General features: G+C 43.8%; 1 protein-coding gene across 1 annotated transcript in view; it reads right to left on the minus strand.

Moving 5' to 3' along the window:
* Window positions 1–1,543: 1,543 nt before the first annotated feature.
* APCDD1L (APC down-regulated 1 like) overlaps window positions 1,544–17,191 on the minus strand; it is a 72,070-nt gene continuing 56,422 nt past the window's right edge. The window contains exons 2-4 of the mRNA XM_044298317.1: window positions 5,803–5,977; window positions 4,886–5,417; window positions 1,544–3,371 (exon numbers count right to left, since the gene is read on the minus strand). Of these exons, the coding sequence (XP_044154252.1) occupies window positions 2,610–3,371; window positions 4,886–5,417; window positions 5,803–5,977 (1,469 nt within the window). The 3' untranslated portion in view covers window positions 1,544–2,609. The remainder of the gene's footprint in view (window positions 3,372–4,885; window positions 5,418–5,802; window positions 5,978–17,191) is intronic.

A 17,191-nucleotide genomic window follows, 5' to 3' on the forward strand; every position in this document is an offset into this window, starting at 1 on the left:
ATTGAAGGAGTTTCACAGGAAATGCATAATGTACGCTCATACGCAATACCTATAATTTCCTGACTAGTGAGCAGGCATAGTCATTCGATTAAGGGCTCATTCTCGACCGCGCCTTGTTTTGTGGTCCACAAATTGCCGATCTGCAAAACAGGGATGCCCATTATAGAAATGTCTATTGTCTGCAAAACGGACAAGAGTAGGACATGTTCTATCTTTTTTGTGGGGCCTCGGAACAGAGCACTGGATGCAGACAGCACACACATGTTTTGCGGCCCCGTTGAAATGAATGGGTCCACACCCATTGTGCAAAATTGCAGAACGGATGCCGACCCATTCATACGGTTGTGTAAATGAGCCCTAAGGCTGAGTTCACACTTTGGTTATTTCCATCAGTTATTGTGAACCAAAAACAGAACAGGTGCAGATCTTTCCATTATGCCTTATCTCTTACACTTGTTACCATGATCAGTTTAACCCTATACTGTGTCTTAACACATTTTTTGCCAGCTTTGCTGCTTTTACCAAATCATATGGACATGCTCGTTCAGGGCAGCTCCTCCATGTCTATTATACAATTTTTATGCAATTTCATGCATTTTGATGCCATATTTTCTGATTAACTGTACAGTATATACACTTGTTTCTATACATTCAATCGCTAACTGATCACCTGACGATATCCATGATTGATGGTACTAGATTTCGAATTGTGACAATGTTTCTCTACTTTACCAATTTTCTTCCTCCTTTTATTCCCTCCCCCTTTTTTTTTAGTTTTCTCACTTTCCTTATTTATTTATTACTTTATAGCATATTAAGTTTTATAACTTATTTATATTATATGTATCCTCATAGGCCGTGATCAAGGTCTGGGACAGACCGAAATGTAGGCCATTTATATTTAAAATTACATGTGGATGGAGTAAATAATTTACCTAAAGTTGCATTATACATCCGAGTAGACTGTTTTGGCTCACAATAACTTATGGAAATAACTGAAGTGTGAACTCAGCCTAAGGCCTCATGCACACGACCGTGCTGTTTTTTGGCGGAATTGAATGGGCAGCCCATTGTAGAAATGCCTTTTCTTGTCTGCAAAACGGACAAGAATAGGACATGCTATTTTTTTTTTTTTTTTTGCGGGGCCTCGGGACGGAGCAACGGGTGTGGACAGCACACAGAGTGCTGTCCACATCTTTTGCGGCCCCATTGAAGTGAATGGGTCCGCACCCGAGCCGCAAAAACTGCGACTCGGATGCGGACCATAACTACGGTCGTGTGCATGAGGCCTAAAGGGAACCTGTCACATTGAACATGGTGTCTGAGCTGCAGGCCGTATGTTATAGAGCAGAAGAAGCCGAGCAGATTGATATATAGTTTTATGGGAAAAGATTAAGTATAACTTGTACTTTATACATTTATATCTGCGTTTATTCTGGGCTTTGAAGTCCAGGAGGCGGTCCTATCAGTGATTGACAGCTATCTCTGTATACACAGTCATAGAGTGAAGGCTGTCAATCACTGATAGGACCGCCTCCTTGACGACAAAGCACAGAATGAGCAGGAATTTAATTGAACGAAATGCATGTTATTCTAAATCTTTTCCCACAAATCTATGTGTTAATCTGCTCAGCTCCTTCTGCTTTGTAACTTGCTGCCTGCAGGTTATTTAACATTTTCATGGTGACAGGTTTTCCTTTAAGGCCTCGTGCATCCTGCAGAGTACTGTATAGTGCCTCCTTAAAGGGGTTGTCAAAGATTAGAAAAAACATGCTTCCAAAAAGCAGCGCCACCCCTGTCAATGGGTTGTGTCTGGGCTTTCACCTCAGCTCCTTTGCTATTAATGGGGCTAAAATGGAAAACCACATATAACCTATGGACACATTTTTCTAATCATGGACATCCCCTTTAACATGTCATTTAATAGGGTATGCTATGGTTTTGTCCATGATGAATTCATACATTTGAAATTGGAGGTACGCAGAAGAGCCCCCTTGAAGTCTAAAGAAGCTGTGGCTCCATACAACACGGGCACTGTAAGAAGCCGTAACACAGGTGTGGACACGAGCCCTTAGACCAATAGGTATGTCAAGAAGGAATATCCGATGAGGCGGCCATTTCCACAAGTCACTGTAAAGTATCACTTTTGTCCAGTCGCTTATTCATTTGAGTGGTGTATCCCTTAAAGGACATTAAACCCTCATTTGCTCCATGGATTACATCTGCAAGATGCTCTTAAAAATTCCTTTACAGGAAGTGCAGTGTCCTTAGGGTTAAATGCAAAAAAAAAAAAATATTTGCAAATATCTGTCTCCCTCCTCCACACAAAATGGTCTTTCCATGGGGTTCAATGCAGCCATTATCTCCATAGGAACTGAGACATCTGCAGGCGTTTGCACAGGGGAGCCTTCTCTAGCATCAAGGGTTTTGAAGAATGAGACATACATCATCTTTTCAGCAAGTGCGTTAGCTAGATAGAATACTATGTACAATATCTTTTAACATAACAAACAAAGCAGAACCTCAACACATATTTTTGTTATCATTTTAGCCAAGTACAAGATTGTCCCGTCTCTGAGAACTGCACCTGAGAAAACAGCCCGCGTGGATCAGTTTGGCCTTAAAATATGTAATATAATAAACATTAACATGAGCAGAGCCCAAAACGGTGGTTGGGGTAAGGATGCAATGTTCAGGGCAGAATCCATAGATTGATGATGCTTAGAAGGCAATGTTGGCTCAGAAGAGCATTGAATCAATGGTGGCTGGTAGGACGTTGGCCGCCTGTTGGGTGTTGATGGGCTGGAGCCATCTGTTGGCCTTTCACCCATATACAGGAGGTATCTCTCATGGTTGTCCTGGGCAATCTTAAAAAGTTCATATTCGGTGTGAGGGAGTTTAATACCCAGCACGTCACAACCTCTTGTTGTTGTAATGTCTTGTTCCTCCCCTATTGCCCATGATCCAAGTGTACCACAACCCCCAATCCGGGAGGCATTCAGCATCCGTAAGATTGCCTGGTTCAGTGGCATAACCCATACTTGGCTTACGGAAAACACCAGCTCTGTGCCACCTTTCACGTTCTTGGAGGGCACACCTTTGGTATAGTGTCCTGTGGCACGGAGTGTAAACGTGTGCTGTTTGCAGATTGGATCAGCATAGTGGTAGTAAAATCCTTCCCAGGTATGGTTATCTCCATGGAAGGTCAGGTAGCGGGTGAGAAAGAGCACAGCTGGCCGAACCTCACATTGGCTGCTCACCCATTTTCCTCCAAGATTGGCTGGAGGGGCTGTAATATCGGGCAGGATTGGTGGTTGGTGTTCATCAGAGTCGTATATTAAGCTGCAGACATGACACGGGTGGGCATGGTGCTGCAAAGAAAGAAAGATGAGTAAATAGAAGTGCAATAGCATCAGTGAAGTCTGTAGTCTCACAGGGGGCACAAACCAGATTGGAGAATTCACCACCAATGAGGTCAGATGGTTAACCAAACATTGTGGCCCTTTTTTTCTAGGACTTTTGAGGTATGACATGTTAGAAGACAAATCCCTGTCACAATGATAGATGACATTAGATTTTTTTGGGGCACTGGGGTTACCCATTCTACACTAATTACGGAGCTGTATAATGCAGCTGGCATTGATCATGGTGATGGTCACTCCTATGTTTGCTGGCAGATAAGGGTTATAGGTCAGCCAGGGTCGACATTCTTCTAGCTAAGGGATCAGCAACCTTCGGCACTCCAGCTGTTGTGAAACTACAATTCCCAGAATGCATTATTCATTTCTATGAAAGTTCTTAGAAAAGCAGAGCAAGTAGGCATGCTGGGAGTTGGTTTCACAACGGCTGAAGTGCTAGAGGTTGCCTAACCCTGTTCTAGCTGTTGGCAATCTAAGGGCTGATGCACACTAACGTGTGCCTGTCGTTCTGTGCATTGAGGACCTTAATTTGCGGGCCTCAGCGAACGGGCACCAACTTGAATGGGTCTGTGAGCCGTCTGCACTGCAAAAAATGTTCTATTTTTTTTTGCGGTGCGGAGGCACGGAAGTACTACAGAGGGCTTCCTTGGGGTTTCTCTCCGTGCCTCCGCACCGCAAAAAATTAGAACATCCGCACCACTCCTTCTGGATTATGGACCCATTTAAGTGAATGGGTCCGCATATGTGATCTGGTGTGCACACGGCCAGTGCCCATATATTGCAGGCTACAATACAGGCACTGGCCAGACAACGGCCATGTGCATGAGCCCTAAAGCTGAGGTTCTTGTGTCACTGTCGTGTTTAGTAATAATTGTCTGGATTCCAATGAAAAATCTCTGTATTGGGCCCTGTTCAGCCATCAGTGACTACTAGGGTCTCTAGCCAGAGGGGTCTTTGGGCTCTTTGAGGCACTAGAGTTCAGGAGCCACCGCTTCAGTGACAACGACTACACAGTGCTCTCTGCATGTATGTCATGTCTAAACACTCTCTACTTCATGTAGATCCTTGTGTAGACCTGCTCTGGGGCATGACAACCCTGATATGTTACGTGCAGAAATACATCATGGCCACCACAAAGCTCCTTTCACTCCTGAAATCATTAGATAATGGAGACCTCTTGAATAGTAGTTTCTCTGACCCAGTATTGTAAGAACGGATTCTGAATTACAGACTGTATTATACTCCAGCACAGACATCGTCTGTGCATCCTCCTGCAGTTGTGGGCCTAAATTGAGAACTATGGCAAAACTGGGGTAAAGTAGATAAATGTGCAGAGCCCACTGGACCCCCGGACCCTCCCTGACCTTGCCACTTCCACTTTTTCGGAAATAGTTGAGGATGGTGTAGAAACGCCACTTCACTGGAATACCTGACGCATAGGTTCCTGTTGGGTAGGTGATACTCACTAGGGCACTCTGCAATGGCTGCTGGTATCCATTCGGTCTGTAATGGATCCTCTCAGACATCTCTGTATGAATATCTCCTAGAAAGAGCTTCTCCACCAGTCCTCCCCTCTCCTGGGGGATGTACTGTTTTTCCAGTCTCACCAGGCTAAGCTCATGCATGGTAAAGTTCAGCGCAGCTGTGCAGTCCCTGTCCGCCTTGGCACTGAGGAGCTCATATAGTCTTCCTGGAGCCCAAGTCCTACCAGTAGATACAAAACCAACGCAGGTCCTATTCATCTGGGCTCTGATATTAGTCATGGCCTCCTGGTTGTAAAACACAATTCCAACTTTGTGCAAACTATAATCTGCCTCTGTCGCCCCCCTAGTTATCCATGAGGCCTGGCGAAGGCGCATTTTTCCCTTGATCACAAGAGAATACAAGGGCTGTTTGCACTGAGCGTCTGAGTAGTAGAATTGAAGGGCCTTGAACAGCCGATTGGGGTAGAAAGTGTAGGATCTTGTAAGAAACTCTGGTCCGGGCCGAACTTCGCATCTAAGAAGGGAGATAAAAGTGTAATTAATTTTATGTATAATCAATCATTTCAATTTTCTACTGATCCTGAGTCATAGCTGGTCTTACACTCCAGAGCTGCATTCACAATTCTGTAAAACCTCACAGCACCACCCGAGGGGAAATGATGATCAGCAAAATCAATGGACTATGTGCGGAATGCACACACACAATGGGTCCTCCAGAGAGAGGTGTGCTTTGTATCTGCTCTCCTTTGTCTTAGAGGAGAGTCCTGAATGGTGGACCCGATCTATCATTTCTGGAACACAACATATACTGTAATGTGTTTTCTAAAGCAGGCAACCTCGGAGTGATGCTGCTAATTTAAAGGGACAGGCATTAGTCTTGTCTCATGCTATGCGCTTACCCTGTGGAAATCCAATGACCTTCTATGTTTGGCGGTAAGACAGAAGAAATACGTGCCCCATCCTGTAGGTGGCGCAGTTGGTACTGACATTCTGGCTCTCCTGTCAGTTTTCCAGGACTAGGGAAATGATCGGCCGGGGCTGGGACATCCCACAGCTTATCCCCATAGACCAGGGCTGAAAACAACAAATTATACATGTCAAGTATTTTAAATGGACAAGAAGCGACAGTTGTTAGGCGGTATTTTGACGTGATTGGTCTAATATGCCACATATTCATCACACAGTGCGAGACATTTTCTTGAATAAGTCTCTCAGCTTAGACATTTTCTTGAAAAAATAAATAAATTCTTTATAGGTTTTTGTCATACTGTAGCAGTAAATTTGCCCATTTGCAGTGAATAGGACCTCTCGACTTTCTTGACGTGAGTATACTAGTTAATACTTGACTTCCCCATTCTGGAGCATTTTGTTCTTAGAATTCTGCTTTGAGCCATTCCTCTGTTATTCCTCATGGTAAGGCCTCATGCACACAGGCGTTCCGTGCATTGGGGACCGCAATTTGCGGTCCCCAATGCACGGGTAACATCCGTGTGGCTGTCGCAGATAGATCCAGTCAGTGATCCATCCGCACAGCAAAAAAAAAAGTTTGAATTCCATGTTTTGCGGTGCGGAGGCATGAAGAGAAAGCCTACAGAAGTGCTCCATGTGAATGGGTCCACATCCATGATGCGGTGTGCACACAACCGGGGCTTCCAAATACGCACATTATAGTCTATGGGAGTGCATAAATAATGCTGGAGGGAAGAAATGCGCATGTAAATCCGGATGAATTACTGATTCAATACTGATGACAGTCTGGATGGCATATCTTCCAGAATCCATGCTTATTCTGGAGACAGAATACGCGTGGATTTCCATACACTTATGTAAAAGCGGCCAATGTCAAGACGCATCCTATTGAGATGTCCAGGAGGAATAACAGAAGAACTAAGTGTTCTAAGAAAATATGCTACAAAATCATTGCAAGCATTCACTAAAACTGATGTTTCATGAGACCCATCAGGACTGGCTTTGCCCTAGTGATTACCATTAAGAATATATTAAGGAATTGCTATTTAGGCGTTCCATATATAATGTTTGCAACTTCTCTTTAATGTGCAGACGGCTCCATTAGGGGTGAAGCATGTGCGCTAATTCATTTTCAGGTGACATCTGTGACAGGATCTGTGTTTTTACAGCAATATCTAAAGCCACGTGATAGTCCTACTCCTCGTCAGAAGCTCTTCCCCCGGACGGTCCTCACTGCTTTCTATCCTGTAGAGCATATTGAGTTGTCTGGAGGCTGGGAGACAGGATGGCACCCTTGTAAAGCACATGGAGACACCCTAATCTTTTCTAAATCTCCAGGAGCACAGCATTGCCGTCTCCCACCACATCAGGGACATCACACAACATCACAGACCCTTCATCCAACGCCACTCACTGTTCTATAAGCTGAAAGGGGAAGACGTAAAACGTGCCCTGACGTCGCTCTCCTATATGGCACAGACCTATAGCAAAGTTTATCCAGAACGTTTGGGTTCAAGAATATAATACCAAAAGTATAAAATTGCCAGGACTATTGGGGGTTGTCACCGTCAGAAATCCAGCCCCCTCTAACCCATGAAGGGAACCTCTACACGGGATGTAAATTACAGCTGAAAAATCTGCATGAGTTACATATAGATTGGTGGCAGATTTGATATGGATTTGTTATTTCACCATGGTGAAAATCGCAGCATAAATTTACATCCTGCAAATTTACCAAGTGCACCATATGTCCACTTTTTACACGGTATAAAGGACCACTTTGCTGCTACTGTAAATGTTGTAGACTTTCTGCCTCAAAAATTCGAACAAACGTATCCAACTCGTGTCAACATATCCTATAGATAGTATTCAGTCTTATGTTAATAAAGCTTAAAGGGGTTGATCACCTTTTGGTGTTTTTTGGAGAAACCCCCTCCTCCTGGCCACACCTGCAAAAGGGATGCATACTTACCTGCTCTCTTGCCTTTCTTGGGTCCCCAGCTGTCAACATCCACCTTGACGTCGCTGCAGCCGTTTGCTGACCACAGCTATGACCTGCTGCCCTTGTGTCATGTCAGTTGGTCACATGATATAAGGGGGGGGGGCAGGTCTCTACTTTGGCAACTGATTGGCTGCAGCGGCATCAAAGCGGATGTTAATTAAAGCAGGTAAGTATGCTTTCCTTTTACAGATCTGGCCAGGTGGAGGTGTTTGCCAAAACCCCCTCAAGGAGGCCATACCCTTTAAATGACAGGTCTATTTTATTAAAGTGGTTGTAGTTGAGCGCTGTACTCAGCTATCTACAGAACTCCCATATAGATTTGCATGTCCGACCTGCCCCTGTTCATTTTGGAATCTCATGTTGTATAGGGTTCTCGTGATCTGAGGGAGCCCCAGTGGTAGGACCCCTACCAATCTAAAAGTTATCTCCTATCCTATGGATACAGGTTAACTTGCTTCCACCAGAATACCCCTTTAAATATGTGTATTCCCTATGAAGTACCTATATTGGAGTGTCTTTCCCATAATTCTGCATTGTATCGTTCCTCTGTTATTTCTCCTGAATATTTATAAATGAATTGAAAATTGTGTGTTACCATTCTAAGGAAAGATGCATCAGAATTCTTATTACAATGACAATTTATGCAAATTTGTACTATATGATTTTAGTTTTTTGCTCTAATTGAATGAAAACATTGGCCAAGATTTACTAATGTTTCTAGAACCTGTCTAAAAAGTGGCACAAATTGGTTCAATTTGGTGGAGCAATGATATCTACCAGGTAGGTCATAACTGGAAAAGGGCATGGCTTTGCTGGAAAGGGCCATGGCCTGAGATGCAACATTTTGTGCCAAAGTTGCACCACAACTCTGGTGTAAAATTCTGTCTCAAAGTAAGCCAACCAATAATTGTTATAGAATCGGAGAAAAGTTTCTATGCCTGCACCAGATTTATCATCCAGCCCTGGGCGACAGAGATACAATGCATTCGGAAAGTCTTTAGACACTCACTTTTTTCACAATATTTTATGTTGTGGCCTTGTGTTAAAAAAAGAAAAAAAAATTAGTTTTTTCCCCATCAATCTGCACTCAGAAAGTGGAAACAAAAAAGCTAAAAACTTTGCCTATTTGTTAAAAAGGAAAAACTAAAGGTCCCCTCAAGCTCTATCAGGTTGGATGGGGACTGTTGGAGGACAGCCATTGTCAGGTCTTTCCAGAAATGTTCGATTGGGTTCAAATCAGGGCTCTGGCTGGGCCACTCAAGGACATTCAAAGAGTTGTCCCTTGGCTGTGTGCTTAGGGTCAGTGTCTTGTTGGAAGGTGAACCTTCGGCCCTGTCTAAGGTCCAGAGCACATTGGATCAGGTTTTCATTAAGAATACCTCTGTGCTCCATTAAGCTTCCACTTATCTCTGACCAGTCTCCCTGTCCCAGCCGCTGAAAAATACCCCCATAGTATGATGCTGCCACCACCATGCTTCACTGTAGGGATGGTATTAGGCAGGTGATGAGCACTGCCTGGTTTCCACCGCTTAGAAATAAGGCCAAAAAGTTCAATCTTGATTTCCCTAGACAAGAGAATCTTGTTTCTCACAGTCTGAGAGAGTCCTTTAGGTGTTTTTTTTTTTGAAGAAATTAATTTACTGAGGAAAGGCTTCTTTCTGGCCGCTCTGCCATAATGCCCAGAATGGTGGATTCCTGCACAGATAATTGACATTCTAGCAGGGCAACTGCCCAGAGCCTCTAAGGGGCCCCCTGCTTCAGTCCTGGAGAGATTGCAGATGGTTGAACAAGGGACAACAGAATAGGGAATTTCTGGGCTTAGGAGTCCCTGCTCTGAACAGGAAAGGGGTATTCCCAAGCATGGTCACACCATGTGTGCATAAGTCTAATTTTAAAATGTTTCTATGGGGATTTGAGCTCACAACTATATACATTAAAGGCAAGAAACTTAACCACTGGGCTATAGAGCTCAATGCTAAGTCATTGCTAATTATACAAGAGAAACTTTTATAAAGGTTTTTAATACAAGAGAAACTTCAATGAGGTTTTTCAGCAATGATTAAGTATTGAGCTCTATAGCCCAGTGGTTAAGGTTCTTGCCTTTAATTTAGAAGGTTGTGAGTTTGAATCCCCACAAAAACATTTTAAAAATAGATGCTAAATAAAACCTAAATACACAGTGTGTCCCCAACAGTGAAAAGATTGAATTTATTGAAAAAATAAATGGAGAAAAACGTAAAATTTGATAAAAGTCTCCAAACTTTAAAAAAAAAATCTTTTACTTTTCGTTAAGTCCCCCAAGTGGACCACAACGCAATCATCAGATATAAATTGCTCCATTAGTCTGTACAGAAATCACTATATCACAGTTTAGTGCTGCCATCTACTGGCATAAACTGGGATATACTAAAAATTTGCCTGGAAGCCTAGTACAGGCTGTCGCTTATTTATAGAACAAGGTGCTTGCCCCAATATCCTCTGGGGGAAAGTGCACATGAAGAGGAATCCCGCTCTTCCGGTTTTTAACATTCTAAGATGCCGTAAGTGAGAGGAACTCATTGCAGTGAGGGATGGGGGCATGTGGCGTATTCAGGGGCCATGAAGGTAAAGAACTGTGTCAGGAGCTTTATGGGGTGTAAATCTGTGAGTTAGGGCCAGAATCTACAGAATGTAACTGTGTTGTTAGTACATTATTACAAAATTTGGGGCCCCACTTTAGATTTTTCCCAGGGCCATATTTTGTCTAAAACCGGCCCTCGTTCTAGAAATTTCTCCCATCTGCACAAACCTCTGGATCTTTGGAGCTCAGCCAGAGTGACCATTGGGTACTTGGTCACTTCTCTTACCAAGACCTTTTTCTCCCCGATTACTTAGTTTGGGGGGCGGCCAACTGTAGGAAGAGTTTTGGTTGTTCTAAACTTCTTCCATTTAACAATTATGGACAGGGCCGTCTTTAATATTGATTGGACCCTGGGCAAAAATTTACTTGGGCCCCCTGGATCCCGCCTTCCAACACCTTAGCAGGCAATCACGCCCTCCACCACAACACACACACAAAAAATCCACACATCTGGTAGAGTACAGTGAATGACTGTAAATACTTCCAGTTCTGAAGACTCCCCCACAGTATACAGGCCCCCCACAGTATACAGGCCCCCCACAGTATACACCCCCCACAGTATACAGGCCCCACCATAGTATACAGTCCCCACATAGTATCAGGCCCCCCCCACAGTATACAGGCCCCCCACAGTATACAGGCCCCCCCCCACAGTATACAACCCCCCACAGTATACAGCCCCACACAGTATACAGGCCCCACACAGTATACAGGCCCCACACAGTATACAGGCCCACACAGTATACAGGCCCCTTCCCCACACAGTATACAGGCCCCACCAGTACCCCAACAGTATACACCCATACAGCCACACAGTATACAGCCCCCCCCACAGTATACAGCCCCCACAGTATACACACCCCCCACAGTATACAGGTATCAACCCCCCACAGTATACCAGTCCCACCCCACAGTATACAGCCCCCCCCCCCATATCAGGCCCCCCCAAGATATCCACGCCCCTCCCACAGTATACACGGCACCTCCACCCAGTATACAGCCCCACCAGTATACCGCCCACACAGTATACAGGCCCCACACAGTATACAGGCACACACAGTACAACCCCCCCCCCACAGTATACAGCCCCCCCCACAGCTATACAAGCCCCCCACAGTATACAACCCCCCCCAACAGTATACAGCCCTCCACAGTATACAGGCCCCCCCACAGTATACAGCCCCCCCCCCACGTATACACGCCCTCCACAGTTACAGGCCCCCCACAGTATACAGGCCCCACAGTATACAGGCCCCCATAGTATACAGCACCCCACTATACAGTAGTTTACAGTATATTAGCATAACAGCCCTGTCACCTTTTCTGATGTAATCTTCACACAAAAAAGCTCCAAACTTCTCCTGCAACACTCCTGTTAGGACCTGTGATGACCTTATGTGATGACCCATGTGACCAGTAATATTGCTAGGTTACTGGTCACATGGTGATGATGTCATCTAAGGTCCTAGATCACAGTCACAGCTCTAACAGTACGATGCCTGGACTCAGTGCCGGCAGGCATGGCATGGCAGCACCCCCTGTGTAGCTGACAGCCTGACACCCGGGGAAGTGGCTAGCAGGGCTCAAGAGGCAGCTGCCTTGGGCCCCCCAGGAGCAACTGGGCCGGGGCAGCTGCCCCTTTTGCCCCTTGGTAAAGACGGCCCTGATTATGGAGTCCATTGTGCTCTTAGGAAGTTTCATTGCAGAAGAATTTATTGTACCCTTCTCCATATCTGGGGGTACAAATGCAGTCCCCCCCCAACCCCCCCCCATGGCTTGGTTTTTGCTCTGATTAGCATTGTCAGCTGTGTGACCTTATAGATACCTTATAGATATAGGGCTGTGTCTTTCCAAATCATGTCCAATCAACTGAATTTACCACAGGTGGACTCCAAACAAGATGTAGAAACATCTCAAAGATGATCACGAGAAAGAGAGGCACCCACAGTTAAATTTCAAGCAAAGGGTCTATATACTTAGGCTACATGCACACGACAGGGAAGAAAATGGCCATTAAAAATGAACACACTTTCTGTCGGTCTTTCCATTTTTAATGGCCGTTTTGCATCAGTTTTTCATGGCCTTTAAAAATGGCTATGAAAAACGGATGGATTTCATTTAGCTTTTTATTTTATAAAATACCAACCCTTGCAGTGCCTTCAGTATACATTATGTCCCCCATAATGGCCCCCAGCAGTAGCCTCCTAGCACACTCACCAATCACCTGTTTTTCAGTAGGTCCTGTGCCGGAAATAGTCACTGAAACAGTTCTGTCCATTGTGTAGTGGAGGGAGCTGCAGTAACCAGGTATGGCCACTACACTTTCAATGGAGCTGTGTATGCTCCTGTCCACTGTTAAAAGTGTTAGTCTGGACTTCAGAGGCTGCAGGAAACAGCTGATTGATGGGGCTGCCAGGTGTTGGAACCCCAATAGTCTGATATTGACAACCTATTCTGGAGATAGAACATTAATATGTGGATCTTGGAAACCCCCTTTAAGAATGGTGATGAATTGAAGCCCAAAGTATTTAAAAAGTTGCTGAACTTTTCATTCTAAAAGGAATAATTTTTATATAAACCTGGAAAGAACAACTCTCTGACTTGAGAATTAATCTTGTTAGTCAATGGTCTTTTTAGCAATACTGGCCTGTCATCAGATAGCTACAGCAATTTTAGTGTAAAAATATGTAAATTTATTACAGGCACAAAAGTTTTACAGACTCAAGCAACTCCCTATTCAGTTAAATGAAAACAAGAATGAATCTCTCCTCCTTGTTCTATAATCTGTTCTTGTCGATATTATTATTTCTTTAGCTTAAAACTTGGCTGTAAATGTTCTCTAGTGTTCAAGATGATAGAGATCTCCACACAGGGGACAACTATTTGGCGGTGTTTGTTCTCTGTTATGTATTAACATGATATTACTTTTTTTAATAGCCATCCAAAGAAAATCAAATGGAGTTTAGTCTTTGTTATTACTTAGCTGTGTCTCAGCATTCCCAGAGTTGGGCTATGTTCCATAAGGATGCCTTTTAAGACCCTACCATGTTTTGATCTAGTCAGTTTTACAGTTTCACTCTTCAGTCATAGATTGGGCTAAACGCCGTTCCCATCGCTGTTCCGCTGTCATTATAGATAGGTGATATTTTTCCAGAAGAGGTTTGTAGATTACAGCTCCTATGGGAAACAATTTATTTTTTTTTTTGCTGGGACAGCTTTCCTGTCTGGTTTGGGGTGGATGATAATTTAAGCCATGTAACAGTGGAGCAATGAATTTCACTTTATCAGTGATTCAATGCATCTGTCACATAGAGAGGGACAGAAGTTGAAGAGGGTGGCAGTCAGACCGCCAGCTATCAGAAAGTCATGCCTTGATTGTAGCGATGTCTTAGGGTCTCTTTCTTTCCATAAATAGCTTATCACAGCTTTTTTCAAAATTTTTCTATTCCTAGACAACCCCTTTAAAGAGGATGTCCGGAATTTTGATATTGATGGTCAATCAGGTATTGATGACTTAGCCTTCCTCAAACAGCTGATTGGGGAGGTGCTCAGAGCCAGACTTCCACCAATGTCATATTGGTAAACTATCCTGCCGATAGGCCATCAATATGGAAATCCCTAAGAACTCATTTTAGGTTAAATTCTCATCTTAATATTCACCCCATCAGGGGTGGAAGGGAAATGAATGTGGCCCTGAAAAGGTAAAAGTGGCCTCATATTGAAGGTTAGTCTAAAGTAGGAGGGGTCAGCAAACCATCAGCTGTAGCCATATTAGTGAGAGGTGGGGCGAATGCAAAAATAAAATGGAATACACCTTTTAGAAAATAGGACAGCTCTATTAGTCAAATATGGAGTACCATCATTTTATATACAGTCATATAGTGTCATGTGAAGCCCAGTCAATTCATATTGTATATAGTCCTAGAGTTAGACAAGGAACACTGTAACTATATATCGAGCCCTATAGTGATATATGGAGTACTGTAACCATATATTGAGTCCTATAGTAAGATATAGAGCACTATAACTATATATCCGGCCCGTACATCCCGATCTAGCCGGCGGAAGTAAACTGCCAAAATATCGGGATGTACGGGCCGGCGCATGCGGATTAAACGCTCTGCTGCCTCTGCCCTAGTGAGTAATGGAGTGCGCAGGCGCCGGCGCCGGATTTGTCATTGACTGGAGGATGGTATCTGAAGAACCGAGGGCGGGCCAGAGGGGTGAAAGGGGAGGGGTTTGATTTGAACAGCGCCGTGGAGCCTTGGCACCGGCCGCATAAACGCCGCCCCTGGGCACCTTCAGAACCTGATTAGCATATGGAATAAAAGTGTTTTTAAGAGCGAATAGGCGACGGACAGCAATATGAAAGGTAAGATTATAATATGGGGAATGTAATGGATATCATCATGTTTGTGGTGTATAATGGTCATTTTAGGTGAAAGACTCCCTTTAAGTAGAAAAATTAATAGCACAATACCTGTGTGTGGCTTTTCTGTCTGACTGGTGGACATCACACATTTAGGGTATTCATACACATTAGGCTACTTTCACACTGGCGTTTCAGCTTTCCGTTTGTGAGATCCGTTCAAGGGCTCTCACAAGCGGTCCAGAAGCGGATCAGTTTTGCCCTAATGCGTGCTGAATGGAAAAGGATCTGCTCAGAATGCATCAGTTTGCCTCCGTTCCGTCTCCATTCTGCTCTGGAGGCCGCACACCAAAACACTGCTTGCAGCATTTTGGTGTCCTTCTGACAAAACTGAGCCGGACTGGATCCGCTTTCACCTGACACAATCTGGCACAATAGAAACGGATCTGTCCTTTCAATGGTATTCAAGACGGATCCGTCTTGGCTATGTTAAAGATAATACAAACGGATCCGTTCTGAACTGATGCAGACGTTTGTATTATCTGACGGACCCATGTGTGCAGATCCATGACTGATCCCCATTAAACGCGAGTGTGAAAGTAGCCTTAAACATAAGTTCTACAACCTCCCCAACTTTGGTGGGACTTTGTAGAACTTACATCTCTGTATACTTATGGGGTTCTCCAAACTCTCCCCAGTGCCAGAAGTACAAGGGAAAGAAGGATGGAGCATGCTGGATTTCCTATGTTTGTATTGATCTTTATTCAGCACTGTAAAAGTCAATAGGCAGTAGTGATAAATAGGATGCATTGTCTCTTTAATAAAGGAACCACATGGAGCCGGGCTACAGATAAGAGTCTGGAGTTGCCCGTCACATGTTCGCTATCACTTTATTTCTGGACTTATCACTGGAGTCAGTTCATGGCTTTGCTGATAATCCACACATGCAGTTTCCTTGTCTTGGTTGGATAAAAAGCAGAATGTGCACGTGTTTTGTTTCTGCAGCAGACGGGAAGGAGTGGGGTCACTTAGAGGGACACCGGATCTTTACAGCCACTGTCAGTCCTCACCCGGGCTCCGGCACGTACATCATATGTTTCATATGTGCAGATGTTTCTAATGTGGCCAGTAATAGGCAAGAAGAAAAATAGGTATGCAATGGCTTACAACACAGTGGGGGCCATTTACAAAGACTGGTGCTTTACGCCGGTCTTTGATTCCCCCCCTGCGCTGCTGGAGGATGTGCATAAGTTACTACGAGGTGTGCGCCTCATCATAAGTTAGGTGAATCTACTGTAGTCCATGGGTCTGGAGTGTAAAACTACTCCACTACCTGATTGCAGTCGTTTTTCACTAACATTTACACCAGGCATAAATGTTAGTACATTTACAGGAGCTGAAAATTCTGGCCCCTGCCAATCCCTTGCTGAGGATCGCGTAAAAAGGGCCACGCGACAAAATATTGTCTAGTAACTTTTTGAATGCCAAAAACTGGAGCAGGGATGATAGTAAGAGACCCCTGTGTGTGCTGAAGTCTGATCATTTATACCAAGCTCTGATCATTGCTGATATATTAAACTCTATTATTGACTATGATATAATTCTATTACACTCCACACACAGAACACTACAACCCCCAACATGAACCGAACACAAGTCATGACCATAATACAATTCTATCATACTCTGTACACAGAACACTACAACCCCCAACATGACCCGACTACTAGAAATGACCATAATGTAGTTCTATTATACTCAGTACATAGAATACTACAACTCCCAACATGATCTGACCACTGGACATGTCCATAATACAATTCTATCATACTCTGTACACAGAACACTACAATCCCCAACATGACCCAACTACTAGAAATGACCATAATGTAGTTCTATTATACTCTGTACATAGAATACAATCCAATCCCAACGTGATCTGACCACTGGACATGCCCATAATACAATTCTATCATACTCTGTACATAAAATAACTCACCATATGACCATAATACAGTACCAGTCTATCATACTCTATACATAGAACACTACAACTCCCAACATGATCTGACTACTGGAAATGACCATAATGCAGTTCTATTATCCTCGGTATATAGAATAGTACAACCCTCAACATGATCCGACCACTGGACATGCCCATAATACAATTCTATCATACTCTTTACATAGAACACTACAACCCCCAACATGTGCCCAACCACTGGACATCATCATAATGCAATTCTATTATACTCTCCACATAAAATAACTCACCATATGACCATAATACAGTACCAGTCTATCATACTCTATACATAGAATACTACA

Source organism: Bufo gargarizans, chromosome 6 (genome assembly GCF_014858855.1).
Source record: "Bufo gargarizans isolate SCDJY-AF-19 chromosome 6, ASM1485885v1, whole genome shotgun sequence".
In the NCBI taxonomy this organism is placed as follows: Eukaryota; Metazoa; Chordata; class Amphibia; order Anura; family Bufonidae; genus Bufo; species Bufo gargarizans.